Raw genomic sequence first — 23086 nt, forward strand, 5'->3', positions numbered from 1 at the left:
TGCATGATTTTTTTAATTTTTATGATTTCAATCTTTTGTTCAATCGGAATTCACTCTTCTCATTGCACAGTTGAATTCTGATGGGAGAACGGACTGAATCGCCAAAAATATAAAGATGCAAGACCAATATACTAAAAATAATTAAAGAATGAAATACCAAATAACCTATCTGTTACAAAATTAAAAAAAAAAAAAAACATTTACTCCCTTTTATATAAAGCTAATTAATTCGAACTATATACAACAACGACCTTATTAAATGAGACTAAAAGTACAAGTTGATCAATTATTTCACTCCCAGTAGTTGGGAGTTATCAGGCACATGATATTGGCGTGCAACGTACCATTAAATCGAAGGCTCTGAGACTAACCTCGCGAATTTTTTTTAAATTTAGTACAAAAATTCAAATAGTATAGAATCAGTTTTGCAGACCCTCCTACCCTATACACCCAACGAGCAATTTTGCTCAAGGGATTCAAAACACCAAAATTTAAATGCTAAAATTTAATTTCTTTCACAAATAAAAAAAAATGACAATAATGTTGATGAAAACAATGATACTAATAATAAATTATGATATATATATATATATTTAAACAGAATTAAACATTGAATTTGTAACCTCATACATACAAATAGAGTACAATTATGTATATATATATATGTTTATTTTCACAATATATATATGATGATGATGATGAGGTAGTGAGAGCAGGTTGGGAAAATTGTTCTCTCACTCTTTGACAACAAAAGCAAATAATTAAGGATTGGAAGACATATGTTGATGGATGGATCAGTTATTCCTGGGCGGATGCGGCTTTGGCGATCGGTAATCCGCGCTGAATGCCATGTAATTCTCTTTCCACTTTCCCATTCCATCACCTCCTGATTTCATCATCTCTTCACTTCTCCCGGATGTTTCTCCTAATTCATCACTTGCTTTCCCAACACAATCAACAGCTTCCTGCAAGTTTCGGAACAGAATGCAAAGCAACCCCATGTGATATTACAAACCAACAAATTAGCCCATATGATGAAAAATAAGTAATTGCGATTTACCCGTATGGTGTTTTTCAAAATGAAACAATTTATCTCCTTAATCATAATACATGGTGGTAAATATATTGAGAGTATACAAAGATTACCTTCTTTAAACTCAAACTATTGCTCTCCCCCTCCACTGCAAACCCTTTCTGATCAGTCGCGCCAACTACACTCACTTCCTTTACTGCAAAATCACAAAGCAAAACATCACCTACGGATCTTCTTCTTCTTCTTACATACAAAGACACAGAATAATTCTTGAAAAATCACCTGGACGAGCATGGGAAGAAGACATTAATGTCCCAAGTGCGACCAAAACGAGAAGCAAAACAAATAATTGCCTGTTAAAGCCATGACGATGATCACTGCCAAACAGTACCATCTCTGTTGACTCTTTCATTTGTGAGCAGCCTGTGGAATAACACCTGCAAATTCAGGAATTTAAGGGGTTTAAATACATACATGTATATATATATGTGTGTGTGTGTATAGTTTTATAATTTGAAGAGAGTTCAAAGTGTAAAAATCAAGTCAAAGCTTGGGTTCCAAGAATTAGGGTTTTTTTATTTCTTGGAATATGAAAATGTGGGGTAGTGGAGAGTACAAGCAGTACATTGGGAGACTCGAGTTCAGAAGCAAAGGAGCAGAGTTCAAAGTCATAGTTAGGGAAAGCGGAAGTGAATTTTATGGGTTGGTTGGACGAAAAAGCACATGTAAATGTGTAATGTAAGAGTGTGTGTGTGTGTGTGTGTTCTGCGCCTGTCTGCCGCCATGCATGCAACGATCAAAAGTTACTACTTTTGTTGGTCCGTTCGAGAGCATGCTTGTTTAGTTACAACGTACGTACACACCTATCTGTCGTCCAAAGGCTACTTTTTCAGGATTATTTACTTAGATATTTCAAAGGCTGCTCAAGTTGGATTCACATTCTTTTATTACATTAGTTTTGCAGATGTATATGTATTTACATAATATTACATCAAATGTGTTGTATCAAACATTTGAAAATTTCACTTTAGCTTCTTACAAGAACCATGACTTCAGTTAAATTTCATTTTTCTTTTCATAATTTAAGCCCGATTTAGTTTTAATTTCGTTGATTATAGATTTTTCACTTTTAGTCTTTTATCTTTTAAATTTATTCAATTTCGCTCATCCGTCGAGTATTTAGCAGAAACTTACGTTATTATTTGCTTGATTTAGTGAGGTAAAAATCTCAATTTTTCATCCTATAGCTTAGATATACATTTTTCAATTTTGGTCAAATTTTAGATGAATGGGTAAGTCTACTATATTTTTATTATTATTTTGCCTAAAATTCATTAGCTAAAGCATAATAACAATTATGAGAAATAGTCCCAAAACCTAGGAACCGATAACTATGAACAGATTGGCAGAGTTTTGGACGGATTTTACGACGCATTTCAAACATTCTAGTGCGTCAAGTCCAATCATGGCAGAGTTATAAATTCATTAATTGTCACTACCAATATTTAACATTCAAGTATAGAAATTAAGAACTACATAGAACCAAAAAGGTTCTAATTATTACCGGGGCAATAAATTCAAAAGATCATCGGTATGTGAAAATGATGCTAATATTATTAATATACTTGAAAATTAGATAGAGATTGACAGTGTCTATAGTTTAAATGATTTAAGAAGAGTCAAAACAACAAACACACACATATATAGGTATATATGTGTCTCTTTTGCGGTGGATATAGCAATGACTTTAGCAATTAAGAAATAGCCGGTACAATATACGACAAATTTTGGAACGAGTTTGCAACGAAAATATAACCGTTGTGGAAATACCCGTTATAATTGTGCAACGGGTATATAAACTTGCAATGGAACATTAAGTTGTAGCAAATGTTGTTTAATCTTGCAACGGATTTAGCATCAATTTTGTAATGAAAAAGTATATTTATTATGTAATCGTCTCAATTTAACCGAGATCAATGCAAAACTCATCTCAAAGTTGAGATGGGTTACATCCTGCGCTAATTAATTAACCATCCTAAATGTATGACACAATTTTTTGGGGCAGGTTTTGGCATAATAAGTTGCGAACCTCATTTTGCGACGGTTTTGGTAACGATCAACCCATCCCAACACATATTAATTGGTTTTCAAAGATGTGATGACATCATCCACAGTGAATCTGTCGCAATAACCGTTCCAATTTTCATCTCAAAAGTTGTCCCAAATAATAGTTCTTTTTGTAGTATAATAAGAAAATGCAGAAGGATAGAAACTTAAGAAAATTTGAAATATACATGTCTAAGAATGTTTAAAACATAAAATAAGATCGAAATTGAATAGGGTCTAACATATGAGACGAAAAATGATATTTCTCACCACAGTTTCAATTTAATTTATCTAATCGTACAAAAAAAATTAATTTACTTGTGAATTAGGATACCCTAATTAAGCAATTAATATGCACATACAAATTTCAAAACCAAATTTAAGAAAATAAAGAGAAAATTGCATTTTCGTTACCTGAATACAGTGCCGACATTTTACAACTTTGATACCATACTTTTCGAAATGACCAAATTTGGTACCATATGAATGGAATCATTTGCACATTACATACAAGTGTTACGTACTTTTCATGTTGGCAGTAAAAAATTAAAAAAACTACAGTTTTGGTATAAAAGGACTCTTTGCATAATTGGTACCATATTTTCATGTTGACCAAAAATAATACTACATGAACGGGGCCGTTTGCATACTATAGATACTCCATTAAGTTTTTAATGTTGCTATTATCAAGCCTCTTGTTTTGGCTCTCAAATATCACGCATTTGAACCCGCATGTATTGTAGCTTGCTTTAGGTTAAGATGATATCGAGGAAAGGAAAACAAAACAAAAAAAAAAAAACCTTATTTCCCCCCCCCCCCCCTAATTAATTTTCCATCTATAAACCCTAACACTAACCAAGACTTTTTGCAAATTTATCATTTCAAAGGGTAAAATGTACATATCGACTCTTGATCAAAGTGACATAATTTAGGTCCAAAATATTACATTATAAGTTAGATATATTGCAGAAAAATTTAACTGGTGCAGTATAAAATGTTGATATGTTGAGTGGGTATATGCCTAATTAAATAGAATTAATAGGAAAAATTGTCATAAGGTGCAAGTTGAGATGGCCGAGTTGGTCTAAGGCGCCAGATTAAGGTTCTGGTCCGAAAGGGCGTGGGTTCAAATCCCACTCTCAACATAACAAAACAAAGGATTTTTAATCATAATTTTGGTGTAAAATAAATAAGTAAATAAAATAACTATGAATAATCTAATTTGTTCCCTCTCTAATAACATTGGATATATGTACTCCATCATGGATAATGCAGAGGTTTCGTATCTGCTAAGATTACAATAACATGGCAAATTCGAGTTGAATCATTTCAATATTTACGTTTTATTACATATAAATAAATAATTAAGTGTATATCAATTCCTGAAAACAAAAAAAAAGTGTATATCAATTCATGTTGATATAAATAAATACATCCATGATATTAGAGATCATTAGTTCGAATCCCAACTTATGTGTGGGATCGATGTTGTTTCCACTTAATAGTACGTGTATTGTTTCTACTGTAATTACAGTAGGTGCTGGTTACATTTAATTTATTTGATATTATTGATCAAAGTATGATTGTTTGTAATGGAATGATGGTCTTTGTTGTAATTTTCTTGATATCCATTTAAACGATCGTAATCAATTTATTTCAATTAATAATAGTTAAGGCTCTTAATTAAGAAATATATATACATTTTAAAAATAAAAGTACTCAATTAGTACGAAATAAATGAAAAGTAATAAATATAAATTAGTTATTGATTAATTTATCTACGAAAATCTTGATCCTTTAGAATAAATATGAATAACAATTTTAATTTATTTTTTTAAAAAAATATACAATTTTTTTTTTCTCTAGTAACTTAGAGCTGTACAATTTTGATCCCATCAATTATGAAATTTTATTTTTGATCCCGTCAGTTACGAAATTTTATTTTTGATCCCATAAATTTAAAAAAGATCCACTCTTAGTCCTCTGGCAGCCTTCTGCTTGTTAGTTGAGAAAAATTACCCTTAAGCCCGAAAAGTTAATGGTCATGATCTTTTCCATCAAATAGCAAATTGGAGGTTGCTGAGGACTAAAAATGAGATCATTTTAAACTTTGTGGTACCAAAATGAGAATTTCAAATTTAATGGAACAAAAAATATACAGATTAGATCTAAGTTATGGGATGAAAACTACAATTTCCTCGACTATTGATTAACCTGGTGTTCTATGTCGTTGCAAATCATATTAATTTATTGTGATTTTTAAATTACATTATTTACAACAACCCGCAAAAAGTTGAACCCTCTGCATCCCAATTAGAAGTTACAATAGAGATGGTTAAGTGGCTGCCGACCATCCACCGTCGCCACCGCCACCGCCACCTTTGGAAACAATTTCCGACGTAGGGTTAGAGTGTGAAAAAATATGGAAAGAGAGCTTTAATCTTAATTTGCCATGTTATCAAACAAAACGAGGTCGGTAAAAACGGTGTTACCAAGAACACGACCCAACTGAGATACGTACCATAAAGTCGGAAAAATCGCCCTCGTGCTCTACGTTCTCACTCTACATGTTTTGTTGCATGCATTTGTTTTCTTGCAAACATGCACGTGATCATGGTTAGTGATTTAAGGGTTTCTTTCCACTAGCCCATGTTCTTCTTCTACCCTTTCTTGGTTCTCTCACTCCCGTCACATGTTGGAGGCTCTTAATTTAATACAATGACTATATTTTATTTTAAGGGGTTAAATTAAGAGAAATAATATTTTTCGTCCAGTAAATTATGGTTTTTCCACTTTTCATCTTATTAATTATGGGATTCTCATTTTTTATTTCATAGCTTTGAAAAGAATAGTACTTTTTGTTTCATGACACCTTTCTGTTAGATATTTTAAAGACAAGTGTCACGAGTCGTTAGGGTCTTTACACTTTTGGTCAAAATGGTTATAAAATTCTCATTTTTAATCTCATATAAAAATGATACTTTTAATTCTATAACTTTTTAAAAGTAGCAGTTCCATTAAATATCTAACAGGAAGGTACCATGGGATCAAAAGTGTTATTTTTTACAGTTATGAGCCCAAAAGTGAGAATTTCTTAGCCAATGAGAACAAAAGTGAAAAATTCCTAAGTTACGGGACGAAAAGTGCTATTTTCTGGATAAATTGTATTGACATCTCTGATGTTAGGTTTAATTATATAAATATTTTGTGAGGTTCTTAATTATAATTATAAGTACACTTTCTATTCAATTGACGAAATTTTACACAAATATTTCTTGAAATACATTGTAGAAAACAACCTCTTGGGTTAAATACAATTTACCCCCCCTCCCCCCATGTTAACAGAAAAGTGCAAAAAAACCTATGTAAAAAAATAAAGTGCAATTTACCACTCTGTGATACTAAAAAATAATGCAATTTACCCCTCTTCGAAAAAAGGAATATTGCATCATTTTTTAAATCAAAAGAGGGTAAATTGCAATTTATTTTTTTACAAGAATTTTTTTACACTTTTTATTAACACAAAGAGTAAATTATATTTAATCCCAACTCCTCAAAGATGTATACTTATCATTTAAAAAAATTAAAAAATATTTATATAATTAAACAAAATTTCAAAAGTGTTGATATAATTAACCCTATTTTATAGGTAAAAGAAGTAATACATGTATGTGTGAAGGAGTTCGTTAGTTTGAGTGATTTCACGAAAAATAATAGAATATTTCACGTTTCTCGTAGCATTCTTGAAAATGTAGAGCCATGTCTTTGACCACATATAATTAATAATATTTATTTTTTATGATTTGTATATAGTTATGGGGTCAATTTATTTATTTATTTATTTTTTGTATATTAATTTAAGACACGAAAAGAGAGGAAAATAGAGAAGAAAACAATTTTAGAACCTTGTTCATGACAATGTGTTTAGTAGCTAATTTTGTAGTCCGTACAAATTAATTCCATAATTATTATTTGGCTTAAGTAAACCCACCCGACTTGTAGCTATGTAAATGAAGGAAGGTATTTCCATGTACTCTTTCTTTCGAGGAATGTTTGAATTTTTCTATCTTAATTTATAAAAGAAATACTTTAAATTAATACAGAAAATAAATAATTTTATTTATTTTGTGCTATTGGTTACAGTTTCGACTCTCAATATGAGCAATCATGCTGGAGCTCTTTCGATCTCTTTCTTCCTTAAAAAAAGACCACCTCTCCAAGTGAACTAGGGAGGACATCTTTCTTGTCCATATAGCTTGTTCGAATTTCATTGATTGGTGTTGGAAAATTATGTTCTTTAATTATTGGAGGGGAAATTCTTGCTCGGATCCAACTCGACTAAATTTGAATCAATCACATGATATATGATTGTTGCACAATTTACGAAAAATAATCAATTATATAGCAAGTGTCACATACTTGCTTTTTAATTGGATTAATTCAATTGAACTAGATCCGGACAATTTAAAACTTGCCTTCAATTGTCCCCATAACTCCCAAACCTTTTGTTTCCAAAAGGTTTGGGAGTTGACTTCAGCCCATGGGCTTCATAAGTCCACCCTTCCTTTCTTATATATTAGTTATCTAAGGCATATGTTATGCCTATGTATAATTTTTTAGTATTATTTAAAATAAATTTTTTATATAATTTGTATTACTTAATAAAATATATAAAAAATAATATGTTAATACTAAATTTAGAGAAAAAAAAAAGTGGTAAAAAACAGGTGGATGAAAATAATAGTAGAAAAAGGAAATAACTATCAAAAGAATAGTAAGGAAGTAGGAAGTTAGATAAATAAATAAAAAGAAAGAAGATACAGAAAGGGTGTTCTCCTGGAACATATAGTATAGATATAAGAGGCTTGGGGTGCTCCATTTCTAATTAGATTATTCAATTCTTCTCAAAGAGTTTCTCTGGTTTCATATTTCCTCAGGACTTTCTCAATTTTTGTATGTGATGTCGCTAAAAGCGAGATCGACTAATTTATATTATAGGGGCGCGATACAATACGTTTTATGCTAGAGTTTGATACAAGTAATTCCACCCAATTCAAATTAAAAAATGAGGGGTATTTATACTAATACAAATGTATGCTATTTAGAGTAAGTATGGGTAAAGTACTATTTTAACTCTCACCTATCCCCTGTTACATGGCTATAATTTATTGATTGGGGTTATTCTAGTAATACGTTATTCCACGTCAATTTGGTAAATTTGACTTGGATCTTCCTTTTTTAGAATATCATCCTTACCTTTTTTATCTTGATTTCTTTTCTCCCTTAACATCCCCCAATTACTGAATATGTAGGATATTTAGGAATTAAACTATGATTTTGGTCTCTTCTTCAGGTCTAGTCTATTAGGATGTCTCTTGGGTTGTGACTTTTCTCTATGTATTAACTACCCCATTCATTTTTTAACTTTCTCGCTAATTTTCTTTGTAAACCCCTTCCGTGGCTAGGAGATGTATTTTCAGCTTATAAGCAATTCTCTTTTCCTCTTCCTCTCATATTATTATTGTTGCATTTCTTTTATGTGGGTTTGTGTCGTGCTACAGTCAATTCGTCTCTTATGAATCAATCGTACTTGGGGATCTGTTAGGTATCCATCCGGGTTAATTCGTGATATGTCAGATACAATATTGAGAGTGGGGAGGTTATCGTCAATGGTGGCGGCATCATTGCTGGTAGAGGACGACGTAGCAGTTGGTTGGGGCTTCGACTAGTCTTGTCTGGTCGAGGCCAGCTGCCTCGACGAGGTGAACTGCCTCGACTAAGTCTCATTTGTAGAGTCTCGTCATGCTGAACTATTTTGTGTTGCGTTGTGCTGCACTTAGTCACGTCGTGGTCGCATCGCATCTTGTGCAAGCGTGCTTCCTTCCCAATATCATGGTCGAGGCTTCTCGCCTTTACTTGCGTCTAGTTGAGGCTTCTCGCTTTGACCTGAATTTTGGTCACACAGTAGGAGTCGTTCCTCAGCCCCCTTGTTTCCTACTTTCTTGATTTTATTTCTTTGCGAGGTTCGTAATTTCAGTGGATGATTTTGGGAGTGAAGTCATAGAATACGCAAAAGAATTGTTTGAGAGCCACTTTGACTTAGGGTGTTGCTTATGACACCTTAGAGAGGACACTTTGCTTTTTATGCTTTTGATTTTAGGTTGTTGCATTTGATACGTCAAGGAAGTCTTCTTTTTCTTAGACTTTGGGTTGTTGTATATAACACCTCAAGGAAGCTTTTCTTTTTCTTTTGACTTTGGGGTGTTGTGTATGACACCTCAATGAAGCCTCTTGTTTTTTTCTCTTGACTTTGGGGTGTTGTGTATGACACCTTAGGGAAGTCTTTTTTCTTTTGATTTTGAGGTGTTGCGTATGACACCTCAAAGAAGCTATTTTTTTTGTTTTCTTTGGGAACTTCTTAAGAGTTCTTTAAATTGCATTCATGCGCTTATCTTAGGAACTTCTTAGGAGTTCCTTTTCAAGTATTTTTCCTTGAGAACTTTTTAGGAGTTCCTTCAATTGAATTCATGCATTTCCCTCAAGGAACTTCTTAGGAGTTCCTCTAGTCTTTTTATCATATTTACTCTTCGGGCGCCGCTTTATGCAGGTATTGGGGGATAATTGCTTGGGTCTTCAATGCTTAGTTTTTTAAAAATTGCTCTTCCATAGGTGCCTATGGCGGGTCATACAAACCATGAAAGAGAGATTCAGTAATGAGGATGACCAATTATAATCTTAGTTCATCAATTCGTGACCATCTTTACCTAAGTTACATAATAGCTGTGAACATAAATTTTGTTTAAGTTTGCAACATTCCATGCTCGAGGAACCTCTTTTCCATCTAGCTTTTGTAGTTTGAAGGTCACCTTTCATGATTATTTTTGTGATTTGATGGGTCTTCCTACTTTTTATCCAATTTTCAAATATTTCCTAAATGTCCGACCTTTTTCATATTGGGTCACCTGTTTGAAAGTTCATTTGCTAGACTCGTGTGTTTCACGCTTTGGCTATGTGCCACCTACCCCTTTGTAGTTGATCGAGTTCAGAATTTTAATCCCAAATTCCATAGTTTCGGCCATTTTTGTGGGGTGCAAAAGGGTTTCGGTTTTGATGGTGCAACCACTAATATGTAAGTTGAGATTTCCCCCAACCTTGCTGGGTGGACGAACTCGAGGAGGTACTTGATCTTTCATCTTCATTTGAGGCTCTCCTCCTTGGAATAATACTCCTACGAGAGGGGAGGTGCTCATCCCCCCTCTCCATGTGAATCTTTTTTCTTTGTGATAGCTCTCTCCAAGAGAGGGAGACGCTTGACCTCCTTCATCTCCTTGGGCATCCTCCTCAAAGTGACACGCTTTTAGGAGGAGGAGATGCTCGACCTTTTCTTACTTTTTAAAGCTCTTTTCTTTGTAATGCTCTCCTCTATGAGGGGGAGGCTCTTGACCTCCTTTCTCTTGAATCTCTCTCTTTTTTTCTATAGCTTGCCTTTGGGAAGGCAAAACGTTTAACCTCATTTATCTTAAAAAAGGGGAGATGCTTGTACGCCTTTTCCTCCTTGGAAGTTCTACTCCAAAAAAGGGATATTTGACATCCTTCATCTCCTTGGGCCATCTCTTTGAAATAACACGCTTTTCTAGGAGAATGAGGTGTTCAACCTTCTTTCTCCCCTTTATTTCTTCTTTGTGATGGCTCTCCTCTAGGAGGAGAAGGTTTTTAACCTTTTCTCTCCTCTTGAAGTTCTCCTCTTCGAGATGATTCTCATCCAAGAGAGGCACATGTTTGACCTTCTCTCCTCATGAAGCTTTCTTCGTGATGACTCTCCTGCAAGAAGGGGAAGTGCTTAACCTCCTCTATTCTTGAGGTTCTCCTCTAAGAAGGGAAAGTGCTTGAACTTCCTCTCCTCTTGTGACTTTCCTCTTTTGGATGACTCTCCTCCAAGACGTGAAGATGATTGACCTTCTCTCTCCAATTGAGATTCTCCTATTCTAGATAACTCTTCCTCTAAGAGGGGAAGGTGCTTAATCTTCTCTCACCCTCTTGAAGTTCTCTTTGTGATAAGTCTCCTCCAAGAGAGGAAATGCTTAACCTCATCTCTCCTCTTGAGGTTCTCCTCAAAGATGACTTATCTCTCATTTCCAGGCTTTTCTTCAAGACGACTATATTCCAAGAGGGGGACGTGTTTGACCTCCTCTCTCCTCTTGAGGTTTTTCTTTTTTGGATAAACCTCTTTTAAAAAGGAGAGGTGCTTGGCCTCCTCTAACGAAATTCTCTATCTCAATGAGAAGACAGGTGCTCCTAGGCCCCACAAGCAGTTTAAGCAGTTTAAGCAGTTCTGCTCTTGCCTTACGGATTGTTGTCTAATAAACTTGGGGTTCTATGGCTAAAAGTTCACATTTGCAGGAGACTCCGGACACTGTTCGGGTTCGATTAGATTTACCCTATGCTACGAAAGCATTATTTCCAAAGGCATGAATGGATGTTGAGACTGCTCGAGGCTCTGATCACTCTTAGTTGATTATCAACCTACGGGAGGAGAATGTGAGGACGTCGTTCACTGGAGCTAGGAGTATAACAGCGGGAGGCTGGCGGGAGAAAGGGTGCTGAAGTGTATATAGAACACTCGGCTAGGATTGCTTGCTTAGGAATGGACCAGCTTTGGTAGGGTTAAGAAGAGTGTGAAAGAACTTAAAGAGCAACTTTAGTTGCTAGCATAAATTTTGACCAATAGAGCTTCAGTACCAAGGAACACGGCGTTACGCAAAGAGTAAGAGGAGGTTTTTACCAGGGAAGAGATCTTGTGGAAATAGGGGGAAAAGCTGAGTGGCTGTAGGAAAGTGATCGAAATACCGCGTATTTTCATGCTTGGGCTAGCTCATGTCAGAAGAAAAATTCCATCACCTAATTGAGCAACATGGACGGTGATTAGTATCACTCGGCTAATAAGGTGCAGAAAACCATCTTGGGATACATCGAAAACCTATTTCGTAGCACAAACCTGAGGGAAGAGGACCTCAATAGGGTTCTTGAGGGGATGATGACTAAAGTCGGTGACAACATGAATATGATCCTCAACCAATTGTTCTCAGCTGACGAGGTGAGATTTGCTGTCACTGAAATACATCCATACAAGTCCCCTGGACCAGACAGTATGTCTACTGTATTCTATCAAAAATATTAGAATATTGCTGGTAACGAGATCACTTTGTTTGTTCTTTACTTCTTGAACAATAGGAGTTTTGATCCTAAATTTAACTATATTTACATGTTATTTCCTAAGTGCTCCAAACCCGAGGAAGTGAGTCATTTTCAACCGATTAGTCTTTGTAACATCACGTATAAAATTGCATCTAAAATGTTGGCTAAATACTCGAAACGCTTTATAATTGTTGTAATCTCGAAGCCTCAACCGGTCTGCGTACCCAGCAGATTGATTATAGATAATGTGTTTGTTGCTCATAAAATTAATCACTATTTAGCACACAAATATAGGGGTTTGGTCGGTCATGTGGCTCCAAAGCTTGATCACAGTAAGACCTACAATTGTGTTGAGTGGGGTTTCCTTCAAAGAGTCTAAGAAAACATGGTTTCCATCCTAATTTTATCTCTCTTATTAACTTATGCATTTCTATTGTCTCTTATTCAATTATGTTTATTGACAAGTTCGGGTACTTTCAATCCTAGTGGGGTCTTCTACAAGGGGACCTGTTGTCTCTATATCTTTTCTTGTTCTATTAAGAACCCTTGACTAATCTTATAAGCGTCGCTGAGATAAGGGGTGAAGGCGTGGTAGTCAACCACCATGGACCCCAAGTGTCTCATCTCCTCTTTGCATATGACACCCTAATTTTTTGCCAAGCTATTCGTGAAGCTATGACATGCGTGCAAGGTGTCTTGAGGAAACTGGAAGCAGCATCAGGACTAACGATAAAACTCGGAAGTCATTGAGGCTTTTAGCAAGAATACTCTTGAAGAGGGACGAGGGGACCTTGTCAAAGCCATAGGTTCTCAAATAGTGGACAAGCATGCAAAATATTTGGGTCTACTGGCGATGGTGGGACACTCGAAGACAACAGTTTTCCAACACCTCGAGGATCGCACGTGGTCTCGGCTTCAAAGCTGGAGATGTAAAAATCTATCCAAGCGGGGCACAAAGTCCTCCTTTAGTCGGTTGTCCAGTCTATTCTCCATTAAAATATATGATGAAAATGTGTCATGGGACCAAAAGTACTATTTTTTAAAAGTTATGGGACCAAAAGTGATAATCCCGTAATCAACGGAATTAAAAGTGGAAAGGCCATAAAATACGGGAAGAAAAGTGCTATTTCCCCTTTTTAATTGTCACGTGCATGTCATATAACAAATCCCCACAAAATTAGTGTTTTTTTGGATAAAAATTTTCATTTTCCAAATTACAATCTTTTATTTCATATCCCTGATTGGCCTGAAGGAAACTGCCACCATTAATGGATCAAAGTTGCATTTTCCCCACTAAAAAATATAACTAATTATTGGTGGTCGCAGATGAAGTCCACCTTCATCTTTCTTGTTAGACAACACACACAAGATCGAGAACATAGGAAAAATTACAACAAATTTACCAACTAATATCTAAAACATCACACGAATCACCTCTCAATATGAATATACAATATCACCCGATAATAGAATGTATACATCCATCTGATGAGCTGATCTTAATCAAGATGCGACAAATCAAGTTCTTTTGAAGTAGGGTTTTAGCTTTCATCAAGAAGCTAAACAATGGATAATATGCTTCAAACAAACAGACAAGAAAATTATATCAGTTATAAATATCCTTTTTGCTTCCTCTTGTCACACCGGTTGTTCCTCAGAGCACAGCAGCCAATGGTGTAGACGATTACAACCAAAACAAGAATGCCTAGGTTTATAAGAGCCAACAACCTCCATTCTCTCTTTATGTCGTCCAGGATGGCTGCCTTGCACGCCTCGCAATTGAAGCACAGCTCTGTCTGAATGTTGCTCCATGCCTTGCAATCCGGGTCAGGCACTGCTGGCCCCGTCGTGGGCATAATCCAATAGGTCGCGTTCTGGAACTCAAACCCACAGTAATTTGGTGGCTTGCAGCAACCAGACTGCAGAAGTCATGAAACCAGACTAGTTTACGACACTTGAAGAACCAAGCATTTATCATGAGCGGTTGTAAACTAACAAATGAACTATACAGTGGAAAACTAAAGATTTCAATTGATGCTTGAAGTTTGTATCAACATTACGAATATGTAAGAACGTAAGCAAGTTCTAGAATGTTTTATGATAAGCATAAACCTTGTGAGTTGTTTGTCAGTTAAATTTGATAAACACTGAGAAATAAAAAGTAAATCGTGTTTAACAATCTTGTGAAAACCCTAAGAACTACAAAACCTCCCTGGGTTAAAAACGCGACTCCTGAACTTTTGAAACCAATTTTAATACTTCGTGATGGAGAGTCGCTAACCCTTTTTGTAAAAGTTCAGGAGGTGTGTTGCCCTTTCTACTTCATTATATTGCTTATCTTTCAAACGGACTACGTACTTCTGTCAAAATGTCATTAGCAGCAAATCGTCGACCATTAATGAAACATATACATATCCCTTCAATTTACGACACGAAACTATCACGAAACAAGTAAGAACATGAGTGCAAACTAAAGAGAAGCACCAGAATAGGAGGCAAAAGGTGTGTGTAAAAGTCCTTGGCCTTGCCACCCGCAATCCTTTGGCATAGCTTCACGTCGACCAAACAGCTCTTGATTTCATTCCAATTCTCTGCATTAATAACATACTTCTGCAGCCATCTTGAGTAGTCCCCCAGCCTGTGATTCCCAATCCCTTTGCGGGAGAGCGCTTGTCCGATCCCTTTGTTTGTCACGATTATGGTGAAAACGGTGAAGACAATGAGGCCGACAATCAGCAGAAACAGCACGAAGAGGTAGAACCACAGGAAGAAGGAGACGCGGCAGCACGAGCCCACCAGTCCCGCCAAGGATACCACCAGCAGGGCGGCGCCCACCACCAGAATAGGTGTTTTCAGCACCTTCTGGCACGGAGATTCTTGTTTTACGTGGAACCAAAGGGAGAAACCGACGGCGGACAACGCTATGACGACGGTCAGGATGTTGACCGCTGTGATCATCCCATTGCTTACGCGGGCCATTTTTCTTCAAATTTTCAGATATATAAACATGAATGTGTATATATAGAACAATTAATGCAAGGAAATTGAGAAAGAAAAAGGATGATCAGATCATTGAAGACAATGGCCAACAGGAAGGAAAAGGAACGACAAAACCCTGTAGGATCTGATAAGGATTTTTTTATTTTTTTAGGGGGTTCCTTTTCTTGTTTGTTGTTTGTTTGTGCTAAAGAATAGTGATGATGATGATGATGAAAATGAAATGGAAATGGATGTTTGAGGAGAGAACGGAGATGACCAGGAAAATAGACGGTTCTTGTGGATGATCAGTTGAAGTGTTTTGACGCATTTACCCCTTGATTTGTGTGAATCTTTGGAAATATATCGTATTTTGTATACTTGTAGTTGACTCTGAGAATGGGTTTTCTCTGTGGGTAAATATGGAAAGTTCAATATATTACATTTGACCTTACCATATTACATGCATGTGTAGTTTGACAGTTAAATTTGCCACGTTGGTACAACCGGTGTCTGGGGGACAACGTGGCTATGAGAAAACGTAGGGTTGGTGATTATGGTAACTGTTTTATTGGATGTAAGATTACGAAGATTAGGTGTTGATGGTAAGGGGTTCATAGTTTGATTAAATCCGCTAAATTGAATCGAATCGAGAATTCTGTTCGAATTGAAGATCGAATTAAAAAATTCAATTTTATTTTTGGTTTTTTTTTAAAAAACAAATTGATTTTCGATTCCAACCAAACTGAATGAAACTCGGTTTATATATATTTTATTTTATTAATTGATTATATTAAAATATATTATTATATGTTATATTATATTAATATTATAATATAAAGAAAAAATATTTTTTTAGTCTGTTAAATATGTCCAATTTTAGTTTTAGTCCTATAAGTATACCCGTTTTTTATTAACTCCAGTAACTTGTAAAATTGATTAGTTTTAGTCCTTCGGTCGATTGGATTTATAATTTGCGGCAGAGAAGTGACATGGCATGACACCTAAATGCGTTTTTATTGATTTATAATCCTATGTGGCTAAAATTATGATGTGGAAGATAAGTTGGTAATCTTTTGGAGGGAAGAAAGGTAACTTTTCTTCTCTCCAAACTTGCACAAAAGATGGCCAACTTCTCTTTCACATCATAATTTTAAACACATAGGATTATAAATCAACAAAAACGCATCTAGGTGTCATGCAATATCACTTTTTCGGCGCAAATTATAACTCCAATCGATCGGAGGACTAAAACTAATCAATTTTGCAAGTTACTGGAGTTAATAAAAAATGGGCATACTTATAGGACTAAAATTAAAATTGGGCATACTTAACGGATTAAAAAAATATTTTTTCCTAATATAAATTAAAAACTAAAAGTAAAAGATAAAAGAATAAATGGAGAAGTTATGAAATAATTAATTAATTAATTTTAAAGATTTTAAAATAAATGACATACCAAAATTAAGTAAGACCAAGAAGGTGCTCTTACTTAATATATGGTATAGATAGTGTTTGGTTGAATGAATCACAAAATACGATTTAATGTAAAAAGAGCATTAAAGGTATCATTTTTTAAGTTAGTTTTATTTTAATATTTTAGCTTCTGAATAATTATAAAAGATAAAAAATCTCAATATTTATTAAAATATACTTTTTAAAAGATTAATTTTTATGGAATATTTTTTTTATTTTATATTCATATGAAGCAAAAGTTCAAAACAGACATTCATAAAGAAATGTAACCAACGTTTATTGGAAAAAGCAACCCCAAAGATTTGGGACCAAAAGCGGTCAGCGGTGACCATTGAATAAGTTTCTTCAGCTTGAGTTGGGTTAAAAGCACGGAATGTATTTGCACCATCACCATCTTCAAATAAAGTATTTTCTACGGTAGCACCATGAATAGCGCATAGCAAAGCAGCCCCCAATACACCGGCAACTCCCATCATATGAAATGGGTTCAGCGTCCAATTATGAATAAGGAAGAGAAAAAAGAGAAAGAGAGAGAGAACAAAGGTTTAATTTTTTTTAAAAAAAAACTATAAAAGTATCACAAAAATTCTAACTTTCGAAATTCATTAAGTAATCAAAACTCAAGTACTTCAAGATTTTTAAAAAAAAAATAAAGCAATATATGGACAAATATTTCTGAAAATATTTTCGGACAATATTTCTCCAAACATTTCCAAAAATATTTTCTAAAATATTTTCAGATATATGACCAAAAATATTTTCAGAAAATGATTTCTGACCAGAAAATATTACCAAGAATATTTTCAGAAAATAATTTCTGAAAATATTGTGTAAAAAATGATTTCTAAAAATATTTGTGAAATTTTGTTGAAAAATTTATGAAATATTAATTTTTCTGAAATTAGAAAAATTTGCAGAATTTTTTTACAGAAATTAAAATATTTTCCTGAATTTGAAATATTTTTTAGAAATTTAATCAGAAATTAAAATATTGTAATTATTGTGTAATTTTGTTTTTAGAAAATATTTATATAAAACTATTTTCTTTTTTTTTTTTGCAAAAGTAAATTTATGAATTTTTTTCAAAAATTTATGAAATATTAAAGTTTTTGAAATGTTTCCAAAATTAGAAAATTTTCAGAATTTTTTTACAGAAATTAAAATATTTTTTTGAAAATTATATTTTTTTTCTAAAATTATAATATTTTTCTTTAATTTTTTTTATAAAGGTAAATTTTAATTAAGTATAAAAATATACAATATATACAATCAAATGATTGATGCTGTGTGCCATGGAACTTTTCTGTAATTTTTGTGAAATAGAATTGTATAGTTGTGTAATTTATACAATTCTTGTGTAATTTTTTGTGAAATTTATTGTAGAGTTGTGTAATTTATCATATTGTGCCCTTTTTTTTTAAAATTTATTAGATAGTTGTGTAATTTATGAAAGTGTTTTGTAATTTAGATGATAATTTACATAGTAAAGTCAATAATCACAGAATTAGGTTAACATTTAAAACAATACTATTATTTACATAATATGTCAATAATCACAAAATTAGATCAGTATTTTCAATAATAATATTATTTATATAATAATATCAATAATCACAAAATTAGATCAATATTTTCAATAATAATATTATTTACATAATAATGTCAATAATCACAAAATTAGACAAAAATTCCCAATAAGAGTCATTAAAAATGTATAGTTCCTTTGTGCCCATCTACAATTGGATCAAGCATTGCTTTAAACTTCTTTAGCTCATCAAGTAAATTTTTACTAGAAGAACTAGTCAAGTTTATATATTTTTATCTGTCAAGAAAAGACAATGTCGACAGAAAAAATGGATAAACTTGAGTAGTACTATAACAAAAAAATCCATGTGATATGCTAAAGAAGCTAAAACCAATGTTTGACTCGTTTGTATATGTGCATAAAGGAACTATACATTTTTAAATAATTAATAGGTACAATAATCATAAATTCAACATAAATTATTGAATTAGGTTAATTTTTTCAACAATTACAAAAACTGATATTTTCTATAAATGGTATAGATTATATCTAGTGGTACACCTCATGTACCACGTGGTCATGATTGCGGTCATGGCACGCCATTTCCACCAGCACCGTCTGATGCTTTCTAAGTTGGGGAAGCAATCTTTTGACCATCCCCACCACCTGACACGACTGCACCATCCCCCGCCCCGCAAACTCCAGATGATGTTGGACCATCTGGAGCTGCACCGGCAGCTAATGAAGCCGGACAACAGTCTGCCACACCAGCGGCTGCTCAACCATCACCACCACCATCAGCGCGCCAGTATATCAGCCTCGATGACGCGAGGTAAATATGTTTATGAATATTTTTTAGTATTATTTTATCTTGAAAATTACTAATTAGCATGTTCTGTCAGGTATGATCTTCACTTCCACGAGCGCATCAATGTGGTAGTGCAAGGACACTTTCCCCACCCGTGGCCATGTTTGAGGCAGGTGCTGCCGGAGCACCAACATTTCTGATTCGTGAGCATGAAGGTAATGTAATTAAAATTAATTTTATATTATCTTATAATCTAAATTGTTTAATGAATTTTACTAATATTTTGTTTAATTTTCTTATTGTAGATGACTTACCGGTGGGATTGTTACGATGAGTCCCTATTCTGAGTTTTTCACATCTGGGCCGAAAAGAACACTTGGAAGACGTTCTCTATCGCTTGGTCGATCCTAGTCAAGCCACTTTGGCTGGCCAACGACGTATGGTTCCAACTTTAAACCTATTGGGCCAGCGAGGACTTCCAGTAGGAGTTCTCAAAGAATAAGGCGAACCGGATAGCCATCACCACGGCATCTTCCACTGTGTACCGCAGGGGATCTTCCTTTGTCGGTATGCACAAAAGGAAGTTGGTAAGTACATTACAGTACTTTTATAGGTTTAACATTATTTTATATATATTATACTAACTGTTTTATTCTTCTACAGGAGGCAAAGCTCGGTCTGCCGTCCAAGCAGATGGAGTTGTTCACCAGAATGCTACAAGAAGAAGGAGGACGGCGGCTGGAGCGGGTCCAAGGCGGTTGAGGTGGCGGTAAGTACCTTACTAATATTATTTTTTTTAAAAATAATTCTTGGTTAAAAATACTATAATTTTGTTTGTTTTACATAAGGCATTCCAAAAGTTGATGGAGATCATCATCAGCCTATGGCCGATGACTACTATACCCCTGCCAAATTGGAAGGCTTCGGTGGAGATGACCGAGCAGCAGATGTGGTTGCATGGGCAAGAACAAAGATCATGTATTCGGCCTTTCCACCCCCACCTCCACCGCCGCCGCCACCGCCACCACCACAACCAAACCCGGCCATGAAGGAGGCTGGCTCGAGATGATGATGGTCGACATGATGGCCATGATGAGGGAGATGTGAGCCTGCTCCTCGACTGCGGGACTGTCATAGCCGATTGCCTCCACTACCGTCCTAGCATAGCCTCCAACAGCACCCCAGGCGAACAACAATGAGATGAACGATGCTAATGAGAAGGGTTTAGATTAGGTTAATTATTTTTTAATTTTATATTGAATAATATTTTATATTAAAATAATATTTTTTCCTAATTATTCATGTTTCATAATATTTATTGCATTCCGTTATTTCATATTATATTATTTATTAAAATTTATTATATTAATTAAATTATGTTTTATAATTTATTAAAAAGTTATTCCAAAATAAAAAATGAAGAACAATTTTAGTAATTGTAAAGAAAATATTACAAATCTAAATAAATGAGTATTCCTAATACCATTACTAAAACAGTTCTAAAAAATATTGACCATTCCTAAAACTATTGCCAAAACAGTTTCAAATATGTGTTCCTAAATGAATATGACCGTTCATATTTTTAAATACGTGTTCCTAACATTGATCATTCCTAATACAATTGCTAAAACAATTTTAAATACGTGTTTCTAAATAAGATTAACCATTCCTAAAACTGTTATACGAGACTGTTCCAAATAAAAATTTGACCGTGTTTAATGGATTCTCTTCAGTATTCTTTCAAGCTTGTTGGAATACTATCGTAGAGGATGTCACTGCAGCTGTCATGGATTTCTTTAGGGGCACCCATATGCCTAGAAGCTTCACTGCCATATCTATCATTCTCATCCCTAAGAATGACTCAACCCATTCCTAGTCCGAGTTCGACCTATCTCCCTCTAAATGTTACTAATAAGATCTTGTCCAAACTTCTTTACATTAAAATCTCTCAAACTCTTCCTGACCTCATTTCACCATCCCAGAATGGTTTTGTGCTTGGTAGGCTCATTGCTGACAATATCCTTCTGGCCCAAGAAATCACACATCATCTTGATATGAGACATAGCAAAGGGAATTTTATCCTAAAATAGGATATGTCCAAGGCTTATGACAGGGTGAACTGGAAATTTCTCTATGTGATTCTTGAGAAGATGTGTTTCCTCTCCAGATTTATTATCCTCATCAAGCACGCTATTGAATGTTGCTGGTTTACCATTCTAATTAATGGAGAACCATCTGGCTTCTTCAAATCATCTCAAAGGCCTTAGACAATGTGACGCAATTTCCCCTGCACTATTCATCCTTGCTGCAGAGGCTCTTTCCAGAGGGCTTAATCACCTTTTCTCACAGAATCCTGATATGTTCTATCAGACGGGCTGTAAAATTAGAGTGTCTCACCTGGCCTATGCGGATGACATCATCATTTTCACTAGATGTGAAGAACACTCTCTGACCAAACTGATGCAATTTCTGGTGCTATATGAGGACCAATCGGGCTAAAAAATAATCACTCCAAGAGCTTCTTTATCCTTGGTAAGAAGGCCAATAACATTGCCCACAGAATCAAATCCATTATAGACTTCAACCTCAAGTGTCTTCCTATCACCTATCGTGGAGCTCCACTGCATAAAGAATATAAGAAGAAAATTCTATTTGAACCCCTTATTGACAAAATAAAAAACAGGATCAGTGGATGGGAGCATAAACATCTTTCACAAGGGGGCAGGCTTCAATTTATTAAAAGTGTTCTTTCTTCTATGCCTATATATCTTCTTCAAGTTTTGAGTCCTCATGTTGGCACTCTACAGAAAATTGAACAACTGTTTGCCAAATTCTTTTGGGGATCCACTATTGACCACAGAAAAATTCATTAGACTAAATGGGTTTTGATCTACTATCCTTGTGAAGAGTGGGGCTTGGGTATCAGAAACATCAAGGATACTGTCATAGCCTTCACCCATAAACTCTGTGGCTGCTGATACAAAATAATTCTCTATGGAACAACTTTACTATCAGTAGATATTGTAAAAATTCTACACCTACCTCTACTACAGTTAAACCGAATGACTCTAACATTCGAAGAAGAATTTGTAGTATTAAATCTATCTCTCACGAGAGCATTTTCTAGAGCCTTGGAATTGGAATTCTGGTATGATTGTTGGCTCCCTGCAAGCACCCTTCATTCCCTCGCACACCCCAACAAAGCCTCAAATGCCCTGGTCAAAAGCTTTTGGACCAACCACACATGGGATATTGATAAATTGAAAGAAGTTGTTCAGCAGCATATCATGGAGCTTATTTTGCAGATCCCCATTAATCCTCAACATCAAGAGTTTATGCATTGGAAACCATCCCCCCACGGTTCCTTTTCTACAAAATCAGCTCGGGAGATTACTAGAGATCACAAACCTTCACTACCCATCTTCAAAAATCTCTGGTCCCCCTTCGTCAGGCCTACCATTTCTATCTTCATTTAGAAAGTCATCCATAACTGGATACTAGTTGACAGCAGACTCAAACAAAAGGGCATCTCTCTAGCCTCTAGATGTGTTTGTTGTTTAAAGGAGGAGGAGACTATTCCTCACCTTTTTCTTTGTAACAAAGTTTTCCTTGAAGTCTGGATCTTTTTTGCCTCCAAATTTCAACTCAATATTCCAATCACGGACAATTTTTCATGATCCTTCAAGCCTTGAGAAGCAATATTTCTAATCAGCTTCACATCATAGATATTCTTCCCCCACTGATCATGTGGAACACTTGGATTTGCAAGAATGCTACCATATTTGAGGGGGCTCCTTCCAAAGCTAATCGTATTATCTCACAAACCCTCAATTATCTTCATCTTCTAGGTAAAACCAACCTCATGAGAGCTATATACTGAAAAGGGGACATATTTGTTGCATTTCTTTTTCAAATTCCACTCTCCCCTCATAAGATATCATCCAAAATCTTAATTCTTAAGTGGATT

General features: G+C 34.8%; 2 protein-coding genes and 1 non-coding gene across 3 annotated transcripts; 1 reads left to right on the forward strand and 2 right to left on the reverse strand.

Annotated features, from left to right (window-relative positions):
• Positions 629–1468, reverse strand: LOC105158121. Its single transcript, XM_020692974.1, has 3 exons — positions 1316–1468; positions 1147–1229; positions 629–965 (listed from the first exon to the last, which is right to left on the reverse strand). Exons 1-3 carry the CDS (start codon positions 1443–1445, stop codon positions 795–797), a joined length of 384 nt encoding a protein of 127 aa, XP_020548633.1. The 5' UTR covers positions 1446–1468; the 3' UTR covers positions 629–794.
• On the forward strand, positions 4204–4284 carry TRNAL-AAG. The gene has a single exon. It is a non-coding gene; the product is annotated as a tRNA-Leu (tRNA).
• On the reverse strand, positions 13747–15521 carry LOC105158048 (tetraspanin-8-like). The gene is made up of 2 exons (XM_011074666.2): positions 14819–15521; positions 13747–14253 (listed from the first exon to the last, which is right to left on the reverse strand). The coding sequence occupies exons 1-2, from the start codon at positions 15311–15313 to the stop codon at positions 13945–13947; spliced, it is 804 nt and encodes a 267-aa protein (XP_011072968.1). The 5' UTR covers positions 15314–15521; the 3' UTR covers positions 13747–13944.

This window comes from Sesamum indicum, linkage group LG3, assembly GCF_000512975.1.
Source record: "Sesamum indicum cultivar Zhongzhi No. 13 linkage group LG3, S_indicum_v1.0, whole genome shotgun sequence".
Lineage (NCBI taxonomy): Eukaryota > Viridiplantae > Streptophyta > Magnoliopsida > Lamiales > Pedaliaceae > Sesamum > Sesamum indicum.

What these genes read in the sequence shown, in the direction of transcription:
- LOC105158121 (XM_020692974.1), bottom strand. Translation starts at nt 1,445, where the DNA reads ATGAAAGAGTCAACAGAGATGGTACTGTTTGGCAGTGATCATCGTCAT. An exon ending in TTCTTCCCATGCTCGTCCAG is followed by an intron (nt 1,230 to 1,315) that starts GTGATTTTTCAA and finishes GTGATTTTGCAG; the next exon opens with TAAAGGAAGTGAGTGTAGTT. An exon ending in ATAGTTTGAGTTTAAAGAAG is followed by an intron (nt 966 to 1,146) that starts GTAATCTTTGTA and finishes CGAAACTTGCAG; the next exon opens with GAAGCTGTTGATTGTGTTGG.
- LOC105158048 (XM_011074666.2), bottom strand. Translation starts at nt 15,313, where the DNA reads ATGGCCCGCGTAAGCAATGGGATGATCACAGCGGTCAACATCCTGACC. An exon ending in ACCTTTTGCCTCCTATTCTG is followed by an intron (nt 14,254 to 14,818) that starts GTGCTTCTCTTT and finishes TGACTTCTGCAG; the next exon opens with TCTGGTTGCTGCAAGCCACC.